This window comes from Typopeltis vanoorti, chromosome 15, assembly GCF_054136105.1.
Source record: "Typopeltis vanoorti isolate ZY-2024b chromosome 15, IOZ_Tvanoo_1.0, whole genome shotgun sequence".
Lineage (NCBI taxonomy): Eukaryota > Metazoa > Arthropoda > Arachnida > Uropygi > Thelyphonidae > Typopeltis > Typopeltis vanoorti.
Genome location: NC_143563.1, coordinates 30,682,719 through 30,706,217, shown reverse-complemented (window position 1 = coordinate 30,706,217; position 23,499 = coordinate 30,682,719). Strand labels below are relative to the sequence as shown.

At 33.8% G+C, this 23,499-nt stretch overlaps 1 protein-coding gene across 3 annotated transcripts in view; it reads right to left on the bottom strand.

Annotated features, from left to right (window-relative positions):
- poe (E3 ubiquitin-protein ligase-like protein poe) overlaps positions 1 to 23,499 on the bottom strand; it is an 801,929-nt gene that overhangs the window by 337,773 nt on the left and 440,657 nt on the right. For 2 of the 3 annotated variants that reach the window (XM_090405892.1, XM_090405895.1), the window contains 2 exons: positions 11,105 to 11,275; positions 4,284 to 4,478 (listed from right to left, as the gene is read on the bottom strand). In XM_090405892.1, the coding sequence (XP_090262018.1) occupies positions 4,284 to 4,478; positions 11,105 to 11,275 (366 nt within the window). The remainder of the gene's footprint in view (positions 1 to 4,283; positions 4,479 to 11,104; positions 11,276 to 23,499) is intronic. The other variant, XM_090405894.1, reaches the window with a different exon arrangement.

The following is a 23,499-nucleotide window of genomic DNA, read 5'->3' as shown; positions in this document are numbered from 1 at the left end:
GTTCTGTCCTGTGAAGGAGTCCACGATCATTCTACAATAGCATCGGAAGATATAACGATAACCAAGGTAGACAATGCCTCTATCTGTAGAGTGGGGGGTGACCATGCAGTCCTGTTCTGGGAAGTTGCTAAACATATAGAATTCTCTGTCAAGAAATAGTTTATGTTGAACTATAAAGCTGGTAATTATGACAGACTTAGGTGGCATTTTGAAGCTGAACTATCACTTAAGAAGCAACAAGGAAAGAATGTTAGTAGTGCATTGGGAAGTGGTCAGGGATTGTTTGAGAGAAGCAGTATCAGACTACAAATACATGTTCAGGAAGATAAACCAAGTGGGGGATTAAGTGGAGAGAAAAGATACAAAGCAAGAGCTTCAAAAAAAGAAAACATTGTTGAGAGAACATAAAAAAAGGTAATTAGCATACTCATGAGCAGTGTCAAGTGCAAGCGAAAAGGGTGATTAGTATGGTAAGAAATGCTAAATCAGATTATGAGAAAATTAGCCAAGCAGGCCAAAGTAAATGCAAAAGAGTTTTTTTTTCCAAATATGTAGCAAGCAAGAGTTAAAATGACTATAGGAAATGCTGATGACAGGAATGTGACAGAGGCAAAAGAAATAGTTGAATTGATGAGTGATCACTTTGCCAGGATATCTTTGTCCACGTGGAGATTTTGCAGTTGCTGATGCGACAGAGACTGATGTCAAAATTGAAGTAGATGAACAGGGTGTGCTCACATTAAAAAACATCGTCATGAATACAGCAGCAGTTAGACTGAAAATGGCATGTCAGCCCATGTTCTAAGTGAATGTGCAAGGGAAATGGCATTACTTCTGATGTAGTTGTTCAGTCTAAGTCCATTACATTCTAGTTCCATTAGTTCCATAAAGATGGATCGGAACCAGAAATAGCAAATTATAGACCAATTAATATCTCAGGAGTGGTTAAAATATTGAAAAAGTTGGTAAAAGGTAAAATCCAACAGTAGGTATCCATCCATAGTTGGAGATATAATAATCCATGGAGAGCAGTATGGTTTTGTCAACGATAGGTCCTGCATCAGTAATTTACTCACATTTTATGTGAGCGCATACATCCACTCTGACACATTTTATGTGAGCGCATACATCCACTCTGACACATTTTATGTGAGTGCATACATCTGCTCTGACATACCTTGCCAGAGAAAGCATCAAACCTAGAATCAAACCCCAAACAGTCAAATTCATTTGCTGTCTCTATTGCTCCCCCTAATGCAACCAACCACCCCGAGCTCTTTAACTTCCTCTCCTTAAAAATTGAATTTTTCTCCAATCCCACTTTCCCAACAGTGAAATTATTCTCCTAGGAGATTTTAATGTCCACAACACCAACTGACTTTCCTCCAGTTGTATATAGATGCATAGATCTTGCAGACAGATGCTGAAACATTTGCCATCACTAACAACTTTACACAACTTGTTCAGATGCCAACCAGAATACCTGATAACTGTCCAAATTAGACACAAAAAAAGTCTCCTGGGTTTGATGGCATTCCTCCAATTGTCCTGAAAATTTTTTGCACCACACCGATTCCTATCCTATGTCACCCTTACCCCACTGATATCTATCTCACAGCCTGGAAACTGGCCTATATTCGACCCATTCCCAAGAACAATGACAAGTCAATGCCATCCACTTACCGCAGTATCTTGTTCACCTCAGTCCTGTCTAGAGTAATGGAAAAAACATCATCAATTCCCAACTCCTACACTACCTCGAAGGCACCAATCTAATAAACAAACACCAGTATAGATTTCGTCACTGCCAATCAACAGGAGATCTGCCCAGAGTTTGGCGAATCTCAAGTGGTTGCACTTGATATCTCCAAAGCATTCGAACAGACTTAGAACAAAGGCTTGCTAAGCAACCTACTATTGTTTGGTCTGTCTCAGGACATCTGTAGTTGGATTGCAAGCTTTCTCTGGATGCACACTATGCGTGGTGGTGGTGGTGGTGGATGGTTCCTTATCATCTCACCATTTAACTAATGTCAGGGTTCTACAAGGTTCTGTCCTTTCACCAACCCTCTTCCTGCTATTTATCAATGACCTACTTCAGTTGACTTCCAACCTAATACACAGTTTTGCAAATGACAGCACATTGCACTCCTCCCTTTCATTTGATAAACCTTACTCTACACAACTCACCTCAACCTACAAAACATCAACCATCACTGCCCTCAATTCTGATCTCCAAGCCATCCTCCAATGGGGTTCAGATAACCTCATCAATTTCAATGCTAATAAAACCCAGTTCTGTCTTATTTCTCATAAAAAAAGAACCATTTTCTCCCAGTATTATTTTTAACAATACCCAAATTTCCAGACAATTTGAGATTTCTCTTCTTGGAATTACTCTGACATCAAGCTTCTCCTGGCATAAACATATGACAACTATTGCGTTTTCAGCTTTTAAAAAACTAGGATTTCTCTTTCACTCAAGACATTACTTCACCTCTGAACAACTGTTAATTATACAAATCACAAATCCACGCAGCTATTGAATACTGCTCTCACATTTGCTCAAAATGCTTGACTCAATACAGAGGAGAGCAATTAGATTGTTTAATGACCCATCTCTTACCAACTTATCCCTCCCACTTTTGCACAGAGATGCAATTTATGAATTCCATAAATATTTCCATGGCAAATATTCATCTAAAATAGCATCAATAATTTCCCCACTTAATACTAAACTCATTGGAACACGTGCATCTGTTGCCCAACATCCCTTCTCGGTACACCTTGAAACCCATAAAACAAGTTTCTTTTCCTCCTCTTTTATCCCTGCAACTGCTGTATTATGGAACAGTCTTCCCCTGTTGTGTTTCCCAAGGAATACAGTCATTTAAATCAAATGTAAAAAAAGTTTCTCCTTTCGTAACCCACTACCTATACATGGTACTAATGTACTATAAGTTGATCAACCAATCTCTCATGTATGGACTCAATATAAAAAAAAAATAAAAAAATAACAGAATGACAGCAGAATCAGATAAGGGAAATAGCCACACCATGATATTGCTGGACTTTGCAAAGACATCTGACAGAATACTGCATGGAAAAATATTACAAAAGTTGGAACAAATGCGAATGGATATAAAGAAGGGGGGGGGGGATATTCAGTTGTTTGCTGATAATGCAAAACTGGAAAGGGCAATAGTTGATAAAGGTAGTGTAGATATCCTGAATGATTTAAATAAATTGGTATTGTGGTTGAAGGATAATGATTGTCAATTTAATGTTACAAAATGTAAGATTGTGCACTTCGAGTTGAAAATGTCACAGTACATAATGCGTATCATGTTAATGGTGCTGGATTGCAGAATTTTGATGACTATGAACTCAGGGATAACGGCAAACAGAGAGTTGAAGTTTAGAGGACATATTGCAAATGTTGGTAGAATAGTTCAAAGGATATACTTGGATGTTGAAAAACAGGCTAACAAGTAAAGATAAGGAGGTCATTATCCCTCCTTATAAGGCTATGATTCAGCAGTATCGTGATGCTACCATGCATAGATTTTATCACCTAGGCTTCTTGAGAATCAGGAGGGGAGATTCAGAGACTAGTGACCAATCTGCTAACTGGTCTGTGGAATGCTCATTAGTTGATAGGCAGAAAAGAGGATACATGATAGAAACTTATAAGATATTAAAGGGGTTTTATATAAGATTGATAGAAAGGAAATTTTTCAATACATGACAAATAATGAGAGAGAGAACTGGGATCATCTGTGGACGTGGGGTAAGCGAGTGTGGACTAGATTTTTTGCATGAAGGGTGGTGAATGAGTGGACTGGACTGCTAGAATTAGTTGCGAGTATCCTAACCATGAATGAATTATAGGAGAGATTTTTGAGTTTATAAAGGCTGGTGTGGTTCTCCCACAATGAGTCTCCTGACTCCATAGAGATACCAGTATGATAATAATAATAACGATAATGTTATGATACACAGAAGGCCAACTGCTTCATCAGATGACATATCATTCAGTTTCTAATCAAAACTTGTTGCCTTTATAGTGTAATTATAATTTTAGGAACTGTAAGTAATGTAGAATAGGAAGAATTGTAAATTGTTCTGCTCAGCTAAAACAAGTTGTTGCTACCACATGTGACCACAGTTCAAATCAATTTAACTCCTTAATCCTTCTGGAAAGAAAGCATAACGATCACTACTATTTCTGTGAATTTCATAGAATGAAACATGTACCCCCCCCTCCCAATATAACAACTTACCTTTCCTTTTTCATGACTGACAGCTAAATGTTGTCTTTTTCCAAGGGGTGAAGCTATACAGCACATAGCCACTCGTCTTATCATATGTGCACTGATTAGTTGTCTTATGGTTTGTCCTTGCTCACCAGAATAATTCATCCTTACATTTTCAAATGCCCCCTCTTGTGAACCGAGAGTAGGTACCTGCAAAAGGAACTGACATATTTCTAAATATTGAGTTCAAAGTACTTACAAGTAAAAATAAAGATACTTTAAGAAAAAAATAAAAAATAATAATATGGTAATATAAGAACCAAAAATAACAACTGGCATGCAGAAAAATCCCTTTCCTGAAACTTCTGCTGTTTTTATGAACTACAATAATATAATTTCAGTTTCAAATCCCTTTGATTATTTTTTATTTATATTAAAATGTAAAATGGCTGCAAGCAAGTTATTAATAATAAAAAATTACCTTTAAAAAAAGGCTGCTTTTGTGGTCAGATAATTGTGTTTTTTTGCTTTATTATTATTACGTTACCTCCAATAATTCAGCGAGGGTGGGCACTCTACAACTCCACCACTTAAATCCACCAACTACACAGCATGCCACTACCATCATCATCTACACACAATGCCACCTACTGCCTCCACCACAACCACTAGTTTTTTTTTTGTCTGTAAATTCCTTGGTTCGATCAGAGGAATCATTATATGGGCTTTTTCAATTGAAGGTGAGTTAGCCGATTTCATACAGAGACAGAAGGGTTTTTTCCCTCCTGAAAACTTGGGTGTTTCATCTCACATACAGGCAAATCAGCCTTGGGAACATATGCAATTTACAGATTTACATATGCATCACTACCAACAACAAAAAATACTGTTGTTGGTAGTGATGGGAGGTAGATGGCATTGGTAGTAGCAGTGTGTCACTGTGTGAAGGTGGAGAATTAAGTAGTAGGGAGACAGAGAGAGATTGTATGTAGCGGAACAAAGTGAAGTGTCCTCACCCAATGAGTCCTTGGAGATGTCACATAATAATAATAACAACAATGACAATAAGAATTGCAAGTGTTCTTTTGGCTGATTTGTCTGTTTTTCAAATAACAGTTGTTTTCTGGTTCATTATTAGAGTAGCTAGTTCCAATTCTAATTCAACTTCTGTCCATTTTTACTGCTTTTTGGATAATATTTTATTATCCAAAACCTTACATATGGATAAAACTGATCTTATAAAGGATGTTATTTTCTTCCAACTCTGCATTCACTCTGAAAATGGGTTATCAAAAGGTAATTATCCAATAGAACAGTGAATAATTTCCTTTTGACACTCCAATCCAATTCTTCTCACTGCCTCCTTTAGGTTTTCCATTGGAAAATAAACTCTTTATCACATTTAAAATCCAAATCACTTGCTGTTACTTTAAGACTAGTCACCTTCTACTTCAAGGCTGTTCAGTTTTATTATTCCTGTCTACTTTCTGAAGGAGGTCAGTATTTCTGGACTATATGGGTGGTGAGAAAGCTTTAGAGTCTAAAACCTAACATAAATCCTGTCAAGTTTCCAAACTAATTAATTTGCCTCTTGCATGCTAGCTGGTCTCACACAAAGGTGGCAAGGTTTTTTCTCCTGGATACTTGGATTTTTCATCATGCATAATAAGCAAATTAGCCAGAACACATGAAATTGCAGACATAATATAGTTGCTTCAGCTATAAAACCAAAACAACCAAGCTTCTTGCATGCATGCTGCATTTTTAATTGATCTTTTGATCTCAAATAAAGCATATCAGAAAGAAATGTTCTGACCAGAATTCATCAGGACAAAGGAATCTAGCTAGCAGGAAAAAAAAATAAATGTCTTAAAGCCAGAGTTAATAACCAATAGTTTTAATTGTTTGTATTTCAATGTGACTAATTTTGGTGCATGTCTGATATGAATTTAAACCACAAAATTCTAAGATAAACTAAGTCAATGCAACAAGTTCTTGATTAATTTTGACACAGTTTAGCAGGTAAAATTCTTAAGAAGATAGAATACACATCATTTATAGAACAGCAGCTGGTGAATTATAAAGTAAATTAAAGTTTTGGAATCAGTGCAGTGCTGGAAAAGGTTTTCATGTGGATCTCATACAGCCTACAAAAATCTTTGTGTTCTTGAAGTTCACTTGAAAACTGTTCAGAGATACTGTTTGTTAGCTGCACATGAAAAAAAAAAAAAAATCATTCTGTATTACTCACACCATTGATAACCAGAAATTCTAAATCTTATTGAGTAATCCTGCATTCCACAGTTTTCTCAGGCAATGCTTCATTTTTAAAGTATGGAGGGAAAAATACATCCTTATTATCATGCACAAAGATCTGGTTCAACTAATTTTTCTGTTAAAAATTAAAATTTCACATGGAAATGTCACATTATTAATAAAACTAGTATGACAGCATATGATAACCCATTATGATGGATTTTTTTTTTAACAAAGGAAAGAATTTTTATTTTATTTTGATTTACTTATTTATTTTTAACATGGTGAGTGCATTGTATATGTGTATTAACTATTTTCTCCCTTTCACTCAAATGATGTCATTATTTTTAATGAATGAATGTATTTTGACTTTATCCTGTTATATGATGATGTGCTAATCACACAGTCAATAAATAACCTTGAATGGATCAGCATGTCAAACTCCTGGAACATCATAACATGATATAGTGAATACATTCTCAATACAGTGCTAATGAACTAATTAATACACATATACCCAACTTTTCTGGCTTACTATAATGCCCTGCAAATTATATCAATTTTTCCTAACTTTCCATTTCCATTTTCTTAATATGAGGCGATTTTTTTTCTTACTGAAAACTGGTAGATACAATCATTCATCTTCACACCATCATTCAGTGCAAAAGACGAGTTTTATCAAAAGACTTGTACATAGAGCTCAAGTGATCTGCTCTCTGATTTCCTTCTGTCAGATAAATTAAATAAACTTAAACCTGCACTGATGTCTAATGGTTACAATGCAACTTCATGTGCAAATGTTGTTTGCTTATATATAGTTGGATTAACCATATAAAGGGATTAACCAAGAAAATAATTTCTTGGCATCTTTACATTTAATGAAATTACCATTCAGAAAATTATTGATAATTATCATTCTTTGATGAGATTATATATCCTACTTTAAAGGAATGCCTGAACAAATTGCATAGATTCTTTGAAAATTCAATCAATACACTTTCTTCAAACCAATTTGAAAACTGTCTTCTTTCTTACCATCTACAAAGGATACATTACCCCTCTTTCCTTGCCAGGTGTATCTATCAAGTAATCTGCTCATGCCATTCTTTGCAACTTTGGACAGATTGGCCAATCTGCTTCGATCAGAATCCAAGAACATCAAGAAATTATTGCATTTTTGGAATCTGACAAGTCCGGACTTGCTCCTTATGCTACTAACACTTGGCACAATTTTTTTTTGGAACCAGACAAGAAAGATTCTTCATTCCAGCAGGTTCAAATTTGATTGTCACTCCTTGAAAAACATGAAACACTATGAAATCTTCCAAACCTTAATCACGCCAAATGTATGCCAATCTCAAAGTTTTGGGAAGAGATTACTATTAACTGTGTACAATTTTTTTATGTTATTTAATCTGCAGAAACTTTTACAGTTGTTAATTTGAACTCTAATAGTGTAATCCTATCAACAGAGTTGTGACCTACATGAGCTAATAAGCACATGACTCATTCTTATGATTCAGGTTTTGAATGTAGTTACTAGTCTTTCTCCATGATGAGGTCCATGTTATATTGGAGTCATCGAATAAAATTTTATATTTTTTCTAGATGTGTAAGCTGTGTATGTATCCATAAAAAAAAGACCAACTGTTTATTGTGGGATGTAATATCTATTATTATTATTATTTATTTTTTTTAGTAAATAGCAGTTAATGCAAAAATCTGATTTATGAAGTTACTTGGTCATGACAGGCCACAGAGTCTAACAATAAAGTGAAGATGAGAGGTGATTTATGTTCTTTATTATGTACCTAGCTTACCAGTTATAGTGCAGTGAGATCCTATCAGTCATACTGACCTGTAGTTAGTATGACTGATCCCACTGCAGCAATATGGCACTTCGATCAATATATTTAACTAATAATAAAAACTGAATATACCTATTTAGGTGCAAGGCAAACACATTTGTGATACAATTTCAGACTGGGATCTCAAAATACACTAAAATCTACAACCTACTTTAAGAAAATCCATTGGTCAAGACAGTACTTGGAGAAGCTAAAAATATAGTTGCTGACAGCCTGCATTAACATGTTATGAGTAAAATGTCACAATGAAAAAAATTATAGTAAATGGACGAATATCAGTTCTTTCTGATATTCGTCCATTTACTATAATTTTTTTCATTGATAATTTTCTGGACATTGAGACTTAATTTTGGCAATGGTCCCACAGAAGGTTTTACTAAGGAAGAAGTGGAGGAATTTTTTGAGGTTTTAGAGAAAGCAACTGACACAATGAAAAAGGAAAAGTTGGTGCTTGTTGCAGATCTAAATAGCAGAGTAGGAAATGATTGTCACACATACAGAAATATTTTGGGAAAATTTGGAGAAATGAGCAAAGCTAATAATAATGGCAGATACCTGTTGGATTTCTGCTCCTGACATGGATTGGTTATTGCTAACACCATCTTCCAACATATAAATGTTCACAAATTCACTTGGAGAAAGAGGGAAGGAATAAGAAAAGTCTCATTGACTATGTTATTGTTGATATCAATGATTTCCCACTAGGGCAGAAAACCAGTGTGTACAGAGGATTTGAAATTGATCACCATTTAGTCTTGAGAAGGATAAAATTGAATTTCATATCAAAAAGAATAACATGTAACAAAGTTTTAAAGCAAATAAAAGTTGAGCAGCTCCCAGATGTGAACTGTAGACTAAAATACACAAAGATTATTCAAGAAAAAATGAGTTTGAGAACAGGAACCAAACCTTGGAGATTCAGTGGAAAAAAGAAAACATCGATTGATTCAGCCAAAGAGTCATGTGGTGAGGTTGTCTGTAAGGAAAGAAAAATCTGAACTCCATGGTGGACACTAAAAGTTAGAGAGGCAGTGAAGGAAAAGAAGAAAGCATATAGAAAGTTCCTGGCAAATAAGTCAGCTTGTGCTCTTAGAGAATACAGACAAATGTAAGAAAGCTAAACACTGTGTAAAACTAGCTAAACAACAACAACCCTGGTAAGATTTATGCACGTATACTTCAGAAACAGTTGAGAAGGATTGTGGAAGGGAAGCTTGGTGCAGAACAAGCTGGATTCAGGCCAAATAAAGGCTGTCAGGATCAGATTTTCACTTTATGACAAATAGTTGAGAAATCATTGGAATATAACAAAGATCTCTATTTAAGTTTTGTAGATATGGAAAAGGCATATGATAAGATGGCAAGAGAACAACTATTCAAAACACTACAGTTGTATTGTGTCAATGGGGCATTATATTAAGCAATACTTAGTCTTTATTTGAGTTGTAAGTCAGCAGTTAGAACTGAAGGAAGTATAGGAAGATGGTTTAATGTTAAACCTGGTGTCAGACAAGGATGTACATTATCCCCTCCGTTATTCATTATCTATATGGATCACATTATGAAGGAAAGTGGTATTACCTGATATCAAAATTGGAAATGTTAATCTCAGCTCTTTATGCAGATGATGTTATACTTCTAAATAAATCTGCTAAAAGTCTGCAAGATTCTCTGACTAAATTGAACAACTGTTGTAATAAATTTGGTATGAAAATCAGCGACAACAAGACAAAGACAATGAAAATAGGCAGAAACATTGAAAATATCAACTACAACGTGAATGTAGAACCTATAGAACAAGTAATATATTTCAGCTACTTCGGCACAATTTTTAGTGAAGACAGTAAATTAAATATGGAAATAGACAACAGAATCAACAAATTGGTATGGTGGTAAATCAATTTAAGAAATTTATATGGAATAAGAGAGAATTGGTCAAAATACTAAATTAGTTGTTTACAACACAGTGTTCAAACCAATTTTAACTTATGGATCTGAGAGCTGGGTTAGAAATAAAACACTTGACCAAAGACTAGAGACCACAGATATGAGAGTCCTGAGAAAGAATAGGGGTATGAAAAGATGGCATCAATAGCAATATCATATTAAAAATGAGGATATTAGGAAAGAAGTTCACATTGTCAGCATCTAGGAATGCATTAGCAGAACTAATCTCATTTGGTATGGTCACTTAAACAGAATGGGAGAAGAAAGATTAGCAAAACGGGTTCTCTGCCAGGTTGGCAGGAAAAGGACCCAGAGGAAGACCAAGATATAGGTTGATTGATACAGTAAAAAAGGGCCTTAAAAGACAGAAATACAGGCTCTGATAATGTTGGAGTCTTGACAGGTAACAGATTGATTTGGAGGAAAATTGTAGATGGAAAGTTAGTGATGATGTAAGTTTTCCATGTAGTACTATCATATCCTATACATCCCTTGAGGGTACATGTCAGGAATATGATGGTGATGACATACTGGTATAAAATTATAGTACTTAGCTTGCACATTCTCTCACGAACTATTAAAATTTATCACTGATATGCATTTAACATAAGAATACAAGATAAAAGGAGAACATTCTATAAAATGTTTAAACATTTTCAAGGTACCTGGAAATGTTTATCTTTCAAAAATTAAGCAATTGTATTTGAAAATGAAACTCAAGTCTTCACACAGCAATTTTTTTTTTCACAAAATTCTGTAGTTTAGTAATCACCTTACCATCAATTGATCAGACTGCTCAAAAGCCTTATCTTGTGTATGAAGTTCATATAGTGCATTCTGTGCACGGACAGAACTTCCAATAGGTGAATTTCTTTGACAAGACTGTACAACTGCAGGCATTAAATACTGCAATAATTCTAATACTGTTGCTACAAGATTAGTTGAAACCTATAATTAAAACAGAGAAAAAAACAAATTTCAAAAAACTTGCATCATTCTTTCATATGTACATAATAAGTGTGATGAATTAAAATACTGTATTTACATTTGCTTTGCCTTATATCAGAAAAACCCTATAGTAAATCTTAGAGTATTAGCTACCATAAGCAACACAGCATTTGATTCATACACCAAATTACTCTAATTACTGTGATGTTCAAGACAAAACATTAACAATAAATAATGGTCATTATATCATCACATTATTACATATGTTTGAAATAGTAAACCACACATGCACACTAGAATTCTAAAATTTCTTTCAATTATAGAAAGTTGTTGGAAGTTTTTCCACTTGGTTACAATACAAATTAAAGACACCAAGAAATTATATACTTGGATAAAGGATTAAACTAAGTATATAATTTCTTGGTATCTTTAATTTGTAGTATAACCAAGTGGAAAAACTTCCAACAACTTTTTCTAATCCAGAGTAATTTAATGAGAAGGTGTGATACCTTTTGCCAACTCCTATATGAAAATATGACTTCTGCATTACTTCAACCTTGGTATCACATCTGGGTCTGGCTCTCATTGAAGAGACCTCAATAAAGGTCGAAACTGGTTAGGGTAGTGACTCTTCCCATAATGCATAGCATTATATATACCTGTAAGGATATGTGCTTTGCATTATGGGATACTAAGGCAAGTGATGCAAAGTCATTAGCTTCTTTATACAAGTTGTCCCAGTCCTGAAAATAGTTCAGGTGCAGACTTGTTTGCTTACACTTGGATAAAGTATTAAACCAAGTATATAATTTCTTGGTATCTTTAATTTGTCTTTCAATTAGTTACTTTGTAACTTTCGAAACAGGACTTGGTATATGCAGAAATAAAACATAAGTTTATTTAAATAATATAAATACCAGTTAAATGCCACTTGTCTCTGATAACTTGCCACAGGCGAGTTATCAGAGACATGTGGCAAGTGAATTTTCAGCTAGGTTCTAAATGCAATGATAATATATTATTTTCTTTGCATAATTTATATTTTTTTTACCTCATTTTAAAATATCTCATTCATTGTCAGATTATTTGATAATGGATGGTTGCCAACAAATTTATTAAAGAAGTTTTCTTTCCAACCAGGACAGTGTATCTTATGCAATTACAAAGGAATTGACATTAAGTAATTTAGCCAGTATCAAAAAAATGTGCAGTTATTGCTGATCTTATTAAACAAGAATTAGTTAAGGAAATTGAAGCCTCCACTAGAGTTTGACTTCTTCTAGATGTTTTCATAGATATGACAAATGAGGATGAACTTGTCCATTATATAAGTTATATAGGTAAAAATTGGAAACTGAAAGAGGCATTTAATTCTGTAATTCAGCTGCTAGCTGCAGAGACTTTGATACATTAGTGTGAAATGAATGGCCAAGCCAGGAAACAAAGTCTGTATGTGAAGCAATTGATCTGAATTGAACAGTCACTATATAAAATTAATCCTAATCATGAAGATACATAAATGCTGCTTTGAAGAACTTGTAATTGGTTAGTAGGCAGCGGAAGATGGAGCAAGTAACATACCAGGAAAAAATAATGGGCTAGTGGTAAAAGTAGAGAGGGATGTGCCTGATCTTATATCAACACAATGTATTGCATATAATTTGAATGTAGGTGTTTTAAATTCTATTAAAGATGTTCCCTTAATTTTTACAGTAGTAAAAATTATATAACTTTTAGCAGAATTCACCAAGACTGAAAAAATTGGGAAAAGTCGTAGTCATGTTACAAAATACCAACCTGTTTAGCTGTGTGGTTTGAGCATCTGTTCTCCAACCAATCTGTTCAAATGGATGTTTGTGATCGTCTTTAGGTGGGAGATGAATTTCATTGCCTAGAATGAGACCACCTCTCTACTTATTGGAGGCCTGAAGTGAGATAAAATTTCTGTGGCTTGTTTATCCATGTTTTGTAAATTACTGACAAAAACCACACAAAAAAGTAAGGAACATCAATAAATTAATTACTAGTTTCGTACAACACTATTGTGAGCTACTTCATATTGAGACAGAAAATAAATAAAAAGCAGTATTTTACAAAGATATTTCTAAATTAGTAAATGTTGTTTTTTAAAATTCATTCTACATTAGACAGAACTAAGGCAATTAATGTGAAGTCATTAGCTTCTTTATACAAGTAGTCCCTTCGTGAAGATACTTCACGTGCAAACTTTGTTTGCTTGAATTTGGATAAAGGATTAAACATGAATATAATTTCTTGGCATCTTTAATGTTGAATGAGATATCAGATATATGGTTCATTGTTATCAGATATGGCATACTTTTCCTCATAACCAAATTCATTAATCTGCAAATCTTTTATGTATGCTGCCCAGAGTTGAATTAATATCAGACCTTTGCTTTTATTACATTGTGTCGGACATCTTGTCATCTTGCTTGCCTCCTTATATTTACATATATAATTATTGAATTCCATGGATACAGCATTTTAGTGAGCTGCCAACTAAACCAATGTTTTTTGTTGGTGTGTTAGTACAAATTTATGTGCCCATTTTTAGCTGATATCATCCACATAAGAATAGTAGCAAGGATCTTAGAAAAAATCCTAATATTAAAAGCTGACAAAGGAAATTCAACTGTAATTTTGGATTCAAGTGAGTATATAAACAAGATGAATCAGTTACTTAATGATGTCAACACATACAGACAATTAGATAATGACCCAACTTGGACAATCATTAGTCTTGTTACTATTCATAACAAGACTAATAATTTAATAAGATATCTGTGTAACTGTCCCAAAGAAATCGCAGAAAAAATCATTTCAAAACATGCAATTATCCCATGTATATATGGTGTGCCTAAAATTTGCAAGACAGACTTTTGTTTAGACCTATAGTGGATGCCAGGCATTCAACAACATATTACCTTTGTAAATATATATTCACTCTACTAGCTCCACATATAGAAAAAACATCATCCTATATAAAAAAAAAAAAAAAACTCCAAGGATTTCATAAACAAAATAAGACATTAAACTTAGTCATAAATACATCCTGGCTGCTCTGGATGTAAAACGTTTGTTTGCTAATGTTCTAAGGGAAGAACCAATCTTAATCTTGGAAGACATCTTTCCACCCGATACTGTAAAACATTTCAAACGTTGTCTGGAGAACACTTTCTTCAAATTTCAGGACTGTCATTTTGAACAATCTAAAGACTTGGTCATGGGCACAACAAATTTTCCGCACTTAGTTAATTTATACATGGAAAGGTTTGAACAAACAGCTATTGAGAAATACCATACCCAACCATATTAAAATCGTATGGCCAGGCTCAGAGGAAACCTTCCTCAACGTCACTGATTTCCTTAACAGTTTAAACCACAAAATCCAATTCACATCAAAAGTAGAAAAAGACAGATTTATTTCCTTTCTAGATGTTCTCATCTCAGATGAAGATCACAGCAATCTTACTTTTGAAGATTACAGAAAAAGGTTCAATATAGGCTGGTATCTAAATACTAGTTCCCAGCACAGAAGCGAGGCATCATCAAAACTTTCAAAGAAAGAGGTATTACTCATATAGCCAATGATGATTATAAAAAAATAAAATAAGTTATATCAGGACACAATCTCCTAAAAAATTGTTACATCTAAACTATCAATAGTTTAGTGCCATCTTGAATGAATGTGCTCCAAGACAACAATAATAACCAGATGACAACACAGGGCACAGTTTCCTTACCTTAGATCAAAAATGTTACACAAAATAGCAAATCTTATGCCAATGTAACTTACAAGTTGCCATCTACAAAAAAGTATCAATGATGTTAAGATTGCCAAAAAAAAACCTCATCCTCTTATGAAGAGACTAGGAGTTTAATTGTGGCATTTATGTTGGACAGATGAGGATAGACTGGAGAAATCAAAGAGTATATCAGAGATTGGGAAATAAACAGGTACATAAATCTGGACTAACTTATCACTAAAATGCCATACATGGAATTCAATAATTATGTATGTAAATCTAAGTATGCAAGTGAGATGATGTCTGACCCAGTGTAATAAAAAGCAAGGTCTAATATTAAATCAACTCTGGGCAGCATACATAAAGGATTTACAGAATTAGGATATGAGATAAACTGTGTCATATCTTGTATCATTGAAACATACATCTGATATCTCATTTGACATCTGTCTTGTGTTTAATAAATAAAAAAGACACAAATTTAGAAATTAGTTTGTAAATACTGCTTTTTATTTGGGTTCTGTTGAAATCTGAAGAAGTACACAGTATGTTGTACAAAATTAGTAATTAATTTACTGATGTTCTTACTTTTTACCTAGTTTTTGTGAATAATTAACAAAAACTACAAAAGGTCTAGAATAAAGCTCTACAAGCATGATGCTGGTAATTCAATATAACTGTGTTCTATGAGTTTGTAATAGTGAGAATCAACTACAATTGGATCTGACAAGCTATTTGTTGAAGCTGCTAAGATACAAACTCCTCAGGAACATCATCAAACAGAACTGGAAAAATCTGCTTAGAATGTGGAAATTAGTACTAATCATTGAGAAGTGAAAGATTTCAGGACAAAAACCAGGATAAGCATAGCTTTCATTATCATGTAGTTGAATGAATGATCATGTTATGATGTTAACAAGTCTCTGTATTTGTTATCAGTTACTTGGTCTTCCTCGCAGGAATTTTGCTGCCATTTATGCTCCAGACACTTGTTTACTTATTTTATATCCAATTCTGCTTAAATGACTGTACTTGAGTCTCACGTTTCACATTCTTAAGCAGCAATAAACTAATTTATAATTATCATTAAAAAGTTTCACTGAATAAAATTGTATTACTTATTTTCCTGTCTATTTTTCATAGACTTGGTCATTTTACTATTTGGTATAAGATGTCATGAAAATGTAGCAGAATTATTTAAGAGAGTAAGACTATCTACATAAAGCTAAGAAGAGGATTCTGTTGTAATAATATTTTCACACTCAAACACTTCTTGTTCAACTTCATTGCTCAAAGTTATGAATGACAGAAAACATTCCATTTTCCCACAAACACAAAAACTTTAATATAATATTTACTCTGTTAAATATATTATTCATTCTGTGTTAGTTTCACTTCACCAGAAAATACAAAAGCTCTTTGAAGTGATTTTAGAAATTTAAATGTATCAAGGCATCAATAAATTTCCAACCAATTTTGAATAAAATACAAACATTATTTACAACCATAAAATTTACAGCATTGAACTACTTTGTCCTCTTCTGACCCAAAAATAAGTGAGTTCATTAAAGAACATCAACCAGAAAACATACAGGAAAATTGCTTTACAATGAGCAGAACAGTTCATCTATGGCAAGTCCTAATTTTTAATTTTACAAATTATATGCAATAATCTTGATAAGTTGCTATAACTCTGATATCCCAATATCTTCTAAGGGCTTGAAAAATAGATAAACTCCAGATTTTCAATCTTACATCATGGGGGCAAGGGGCTAATCTAGAAACATGAAGCAAAAACTCACAGAGAAATATTAATGAAGTGCATACTTCATATTCTACAAAACAACAGCTGAATTGTAAGAGTATATAGATAAATTTCAAACCAAGTAACCTGCAGTTCATCTCTTGATATTAGAAAAGCAACTAGAAAGAGAATTTATATGGACTCCATGTAAGTTTTATTTCATTTAATTATTTTTTGTTTTTAATCCCCAAGTGAGTCTTCGACTCCAGGAAGTGATATACTACAAAGTTTATTTAGTGTCTTACAATGGAAAGGTGCCAAATTTTAATATGATCTTAAGTAACATACTTAAGATCATATTAAAATTTTATAAATTTTTTTAAAAGAAAAATAAGTTTTAAGAACAATAAAATTGTTACCACCATGCCCACACTAATTTGGCATGCTGAAAATGTTAATAACTGCTTCAATCTCCAGGCTACTAACTTTACAAAATTTAAAAATTTCTATCAACATTATGATAAAGAGTTGTAATGAACCTAAGAGAAGTTTCTTCCACCAACTTCTCTTAAGTATATGTGCACATCTTATCTGGGACAGTCAGTAGGGAAATTCCTCTGTAATTCACTATTTTTATTTTATTATTTTTTTTTAACAGATGGATACTATCAGAACTCTACTGTGACCATCTAGAATTCAACTTTCTGACCACGTCTTCTAAACTGTAACTGCTGAGAAATGTTTATCTCCTCATATGTAGTTGATGTGGTCAAATACTACTCTAGCCTCTGTGCATTTCAGATTTCTGAGAGTCATAAACTGTTATAATTAAAATTAGGATAATGTAATAAGGGCACCTCAGAACTCTGAAACGAAGCATGTATACTCCAAGTGACTTCTGGGGAAGAGCCATATGTTCTGCCAGACGATCTTATGTTGTGTGGCAGTCCCATGTTGTGCAAGACCAGACCGTAAGACTCCCCATACTGGATGTAATTTGATGCTTGTTAATTTTGTTTTCCACAGTGTTGTCTAGTCCAAATTAAGAAAAGATGCCAGTCACAAAGGATTTAATAATCAGATGGAAACAGTATCCTAAGAGAGTATATCCTTGGTGGCTAGCAGAAAACTAGAAAGTTTGTTAATAGGTACAAATGTAGGAACTAGATGAAACTTTCTCAAATTTGCAGCAATCTGCTTAGAAATGTAAGGGACAGGAAACTTTCCACACTTGTCCTAGAGTGTTCCGGGCTTATAAACGTCAATGATGTGCTGGATATTACAAAGATCAAAATCATTTATTATTTCTCGGGCATTTCCTTAAGGGCAAAGGCTCATTGTAGAAGACCCCACTTTAACCACTAATCACACGATATTCTTGAATACGTTTACTGATGAAACACACTCAACCACCTCTTGCAATCCATTCACTACCCTCCAAACAAAAAAAAATTTAGCAAACAAATGATACCTTGTTTGCTCACTTCCAACCCATGCACTGAACAAAATTTCAGTGTTAATCCTATAAAACCTCTTTAATAACTTGTATGCTTCTATTGTGCTCCCTCTTATTTGCATATCATTTAGTTTTTGAAGCCAACAGACCTCCAATCTGATCTCATAGGGACCATTCCATAGAACTGCCACAATTTAGTTGCATCTAGGATTTGATAATGAGAAGCTCTTGTTATAAAGCTGAATAAGAGAGCAAATGGTGCAGGCTCTGCTGAGCCATACTGTATGTGCCTGCCATGATGAAATGTTTACAGTAAACCACTGAAATAAGTACTGAAGGAAATATCGGTAAGCACAATGTCCAAGAAAGATAAACTATAATCAGTCTTGTTTTCTATTGTATAATCTATAGATAAATTTTGTGTGAGAAGAAGGATCAAGTCAGTTTTAAGAAGAAGAGAGATGGCTAGAACATCATTTACATAGCACACACAAAATGACAGTTGAGGTTGAATCATAAAACAATACATCCTTGAGATGTTTTGTTCATAAATTACTAATACATCATATCGCCTTCATAAAAACAGGATGTATCCATTAGGTATCATATTCCTATTCATCCATTTCTCAATTTTTTCTTAAATAACTTTTCTGATTAACCACCTCTCCTGAGATTCCATTGATTTATAATTTACTATCCCCCTCTGTCTTGGACTTTCCTTTTCTGTAATAAGACTATATTGCCATCTTTTTGTCCCTCGGGGGGGGGGGGGGGGGCAGCCAGTCCTGACAAATGGCCTGGTTAGGAGCAGGCTAATATTGAATCCAATTGTATAGCTGTATTCACACTGAGATTTTGTAATATCCTAAACATCTCCACAGGTAGGTCATCAACTCTTATTTGCATATCCCTTAAACATCGCTCATTGTTATCTTCGTCTGGATGACATACACTCGCAGGGAACTTTTCTGTTTCCATCACCTCCCTAACATCAAAGTTTGTTAAAGTTATCTGTAACTGACTTCTGGCTCTACCAGAAGTCAGTTGATATACAAGGGTCAGTTAATGGAAGGTCAGATAAATGGTAGATTATTCTACTACAATGGGTATATAAATTCCATATTGTTTAACCTATGTGCCTTTTCCTCCTTTCAATCTATGATTGAAATAGTTAAAGTCCCCCATAATCTTTATTGTCCTGTGCTCATTGAATTAATCTGCTGATGAATGTCATCTACATCATCTTTTGCATCCCCCCTAGCCTACAGCAACAACCATCAACATGTTTTGTGCTATTAACTTTTATCTAACTTGAATTGTACTGCTTTCCTCAACTCTACCTTTCTGATGAACTTCTACTTTGATACTCAGATATAATTCATGTGAATTTCTGTATACAAACCATATAACTACAAAGTTGTTTAAGTAACTGCCAATTGTTGAAGAGTTTTGTATAATATTGTAGCATGCCACAGGAGAGTTAAAATAATTAGTAAGATGACAAAGAGAGAGAATTTATCAACACTGAAGCTAACTGTAATGGAACAAGAGGTTTAATAATAGACATGTTTTCATATTCAATACACTGTTAAGCCAAAATGCACAATCACATCCAAGGTCCATGTGCATGAGATTTTTGATGAACAAGGACCAGGTTAATGTAGGACATTCCATGGATTTTATTACACTAGGTGGGTGTAACATTTCAGAAGCTTTTTTAAATATTTGGACAGAAGTGTTGCAGTCCATACAGGATATTTCTTGTTTAGGATAGTCTGGATTTATTTATTTTTCAGCTCTTTTACATGTACGTTCATAGTCTAGATTAGCCTGTTTGCCTACTCAGCATATGCTGTAAGAACAGTGAATTTCAGTAGATCTCCAATTTTTTAAGTAAAGAATGGAGAGATGTCTTGTTGTTGAAGTAACTTAGAGAGCTTGTCAGTTACATGTAGAATATTTGTTTAACTCATAAACGAATGGCTGCAAAAGCTATAGCAGATCAGTGCAAAGTGTAGGCAATGACAGAGTTATTTTCCTTTGCATTCTTGGTTTTCCTGGTTATTTGGAGAATTATTAAGAGATCTGGCAGACTTAACATTCAATCAGAGCACTTTTACTAAAAGCAAGACAAACTCCAGGAATATTTCTATACTAGAATTTACAGCCCTTTAGAAATAGAACACAATAGTGATAAAAGCAGATTAATAAAATGCCACAGATGTTACAAAAGAGAAAGAATATTCCCTAAAGAAAAATGTACTAGATGATAACAATATTTACCATTTATTAGACTCTGAACATGAATATAAAACTTCATTACTAGTAATATGATCAAAATGCCCAAAGAAGAAATCACTAAATGTTTGAAGTTCAAATACCAGTTAGTTTATATAATATCTCCAAATATCTGTCTACATAGGCTGAACAAATTTTCCTAAAAACTCACATTTCATTTAAAATAAATAAGGAAATATTGATAGATTCACTGGACCATCTACTCAGCTTAGTCATTACAAATATATTCACTAACATATCTAGAAAAGAAGGCACAGATCTGAAATAAAAACTGTTCTGGACGCTACCCACTTTTTAAATACACTGCAGGCTGTGTATTTAAAACTTAGTCTGCAGTGTTTTCTGTAAAAACACTGCAGGCTGAGTTCACCACCTTTTCCTCTCCTGCCAGTCTGGTTGGTTAGCATATCTGCTGTCCAACTAACAGGTTTTGGATTCAAAACCTCCCCCACCCACAGTATAAATGTACTATAGGTATCCACAATGCCATTTCCAGATATAGATAAATAGCCCACACTGGAAGACACTTATGTTACATCTCACTACTATCACTGTCCCACATAAAAATGAGCAATAATTAAAATTTTACAAGACAGGGCACACAATATTTCTAGTAACATAGAAAACATGAACATAAAACTTCATTATCTCAACTTACACTATCTTAAAATGAATACATCCGTATGACAATAGCAAACATCCTACAACAGCCACCCAAGGGAATTGCCTGAGACAATAAGGAGTAATCTTCCATATGTAAAAATAATTATAATTTAAAATTATGAATATTTTTACAAATTGTTTATGTTAGTACGTTTATATTAGTTTTGGTTTCATAACACGTTGTCTGCACTTGCGATGTGCCAGTTATTGATGTTATTTTGTCAAAATGAAATGTGAAGCATTTAAAAAAAAATTCATGTACTTACTGGATTTGGATAGTTGTGTTACTTTCAGAAATTTTATTGTAGGTTAAAATATTAAGTGTTGTGTTTTATGAAGACATTCTCTTGTTGCTGACGGAGACAACATGTCAGCCATTATACTTAGCTTCTCGCTTGCCACTTTCATGGAGTGCGCATGCTCACTGAGGAGTGTGATGGGTGATTGACAGCTGACAGAGAGAGCGTTCAGTATCAAGGTAACGGAAACAACAAGAGAGTGTTTGGGAAGAAAAGAGAACGTAGGCCAGCAGATATTTTTGGGTTCTGAGGAAATTAAGTTTTTTTTTATGTGACAGTCAGAGGAAATTTAATAGTATATTCCAAAAAAGGAATCGTACAACTGTGAGTTTTTAAAGTGGGAGAAGTGCCTTAGACGATAGAAATATAAGATATCTGATAATGTTGGAGTCTTGACAAGTAACAGACTGATTTGGAGGAAAATTTAGATGGGAAGTTAGTAATGACGTAATTTTTTTCATGTAGTACTATCATATCCTGTACACCCTTTGAGGGTACATGGCAGGAATTTGATGATGATGACTGTCAATAAGTATTGGTAAATAAAAGAAGATATTACAATTGACGTTCTAAAGGAATGTTCGAGGAAACGCTGATTGGAAGATTAATAGTTGATTCCGAAAAGGGAATAGTAGAACTGCGAGTTTTTAAAGTGGAGGAGTTAAGACTGTCAATAAGTATTGGTAAATAAAAGAAGATATTGCCATTGACGTTCTAAAGGAATGCTCGAGGAAACGCTGATTGGAAAATTTCATCTGTCTTAAGGACGCCAGATCTAACTGTTATTTCTACTGGAAAAGGAGACAGAATTTATCAACTTAGATAAAGCAGTAGAAGAAACCTTTTGCTGGTACAAAAATTTGTACTTTGGTGAATTCAGAATATCTACACTTCAGAGTCAGGAAGAAGTAATGTGTGCACATGAGAGTAATGAGAAAGAATCCTATGAAAAAGAAGAAGAGAGTCTTTTATTTTCAAAAAAGGGTCTTAACAGAGAAACTGGCTATGAATATTTTGTTATTGTGTAAACAAAGTGTTTACACAATAACAAAATGGTCTAGTGCAGGGGTTCTCAACCTTTTCCAGTGGCATACCACTATATTTAATTCAAGATATTAGATGTACCAGTAAGGCAGTGGCTCACGTACCACCAGTGGTATGCGTACCATAGGTTGAGAATCCCTGGTCTAGTGGATGTGATGAAGTATATGTTAAACAAATCAGTAATAGAATGAGTTAGAAAATGGGTGATATTTTAAGTGTAAGTTTATTTTAAAAGGCCTTGGATCCAATTAATTTTGCAGTTAGTTATGTAATTTTGTTTGAAATGTATATATATTGTTTTTGTTTTATTAAATGTCTAATTTTTGTATTTGGTCTTGAGTCAGTGATTTTTTTGGATTCTGAAAGAAACAGTAAAAGGTCATTGCACCAATCGGAGTGAACCCTTGTGCATATATAAATACACTCGGAAATAGAAATAATTGTTATAGAGAAAATCTCATAAAAATGAGGATAGATTGAAAAAAAAAAAAATAATAATAATCTCATCTCTAAACATATATATTTGACAAGTAACTGACAAAAAAGAACAAACACAGAATTGAAATTTCTATGGAAGGTCTCAGGATTTTTTCTTATCTTCCAAAATTGCCTCATTCTCATATGTTGTGCAGGAAAAACAAGTAGATCTGGACTGAACATGCCTAAACTTGTCACAGATATTGAAAAGGAAAGAAAAAAAAAAAAATCTAGACTAGCCTTTTTTTTGGAAGTAAATCATCTGAACACATTGGGAAAGTGGATGCTATGTCAGGTCGGGTAGGTGCTTCTGTTAGCATCCACTTTCCCAATGTGTTCAGATGACGACTAGAAATAGTCGAAACGGACTGCACCCCGTCAACCCATTTCCCCTTCCCTCTCTCTATATGAAAAATCAACCCTTTCACATTTTCCCCACCCTATATAACATAATAATATAATATATATGCTTATAT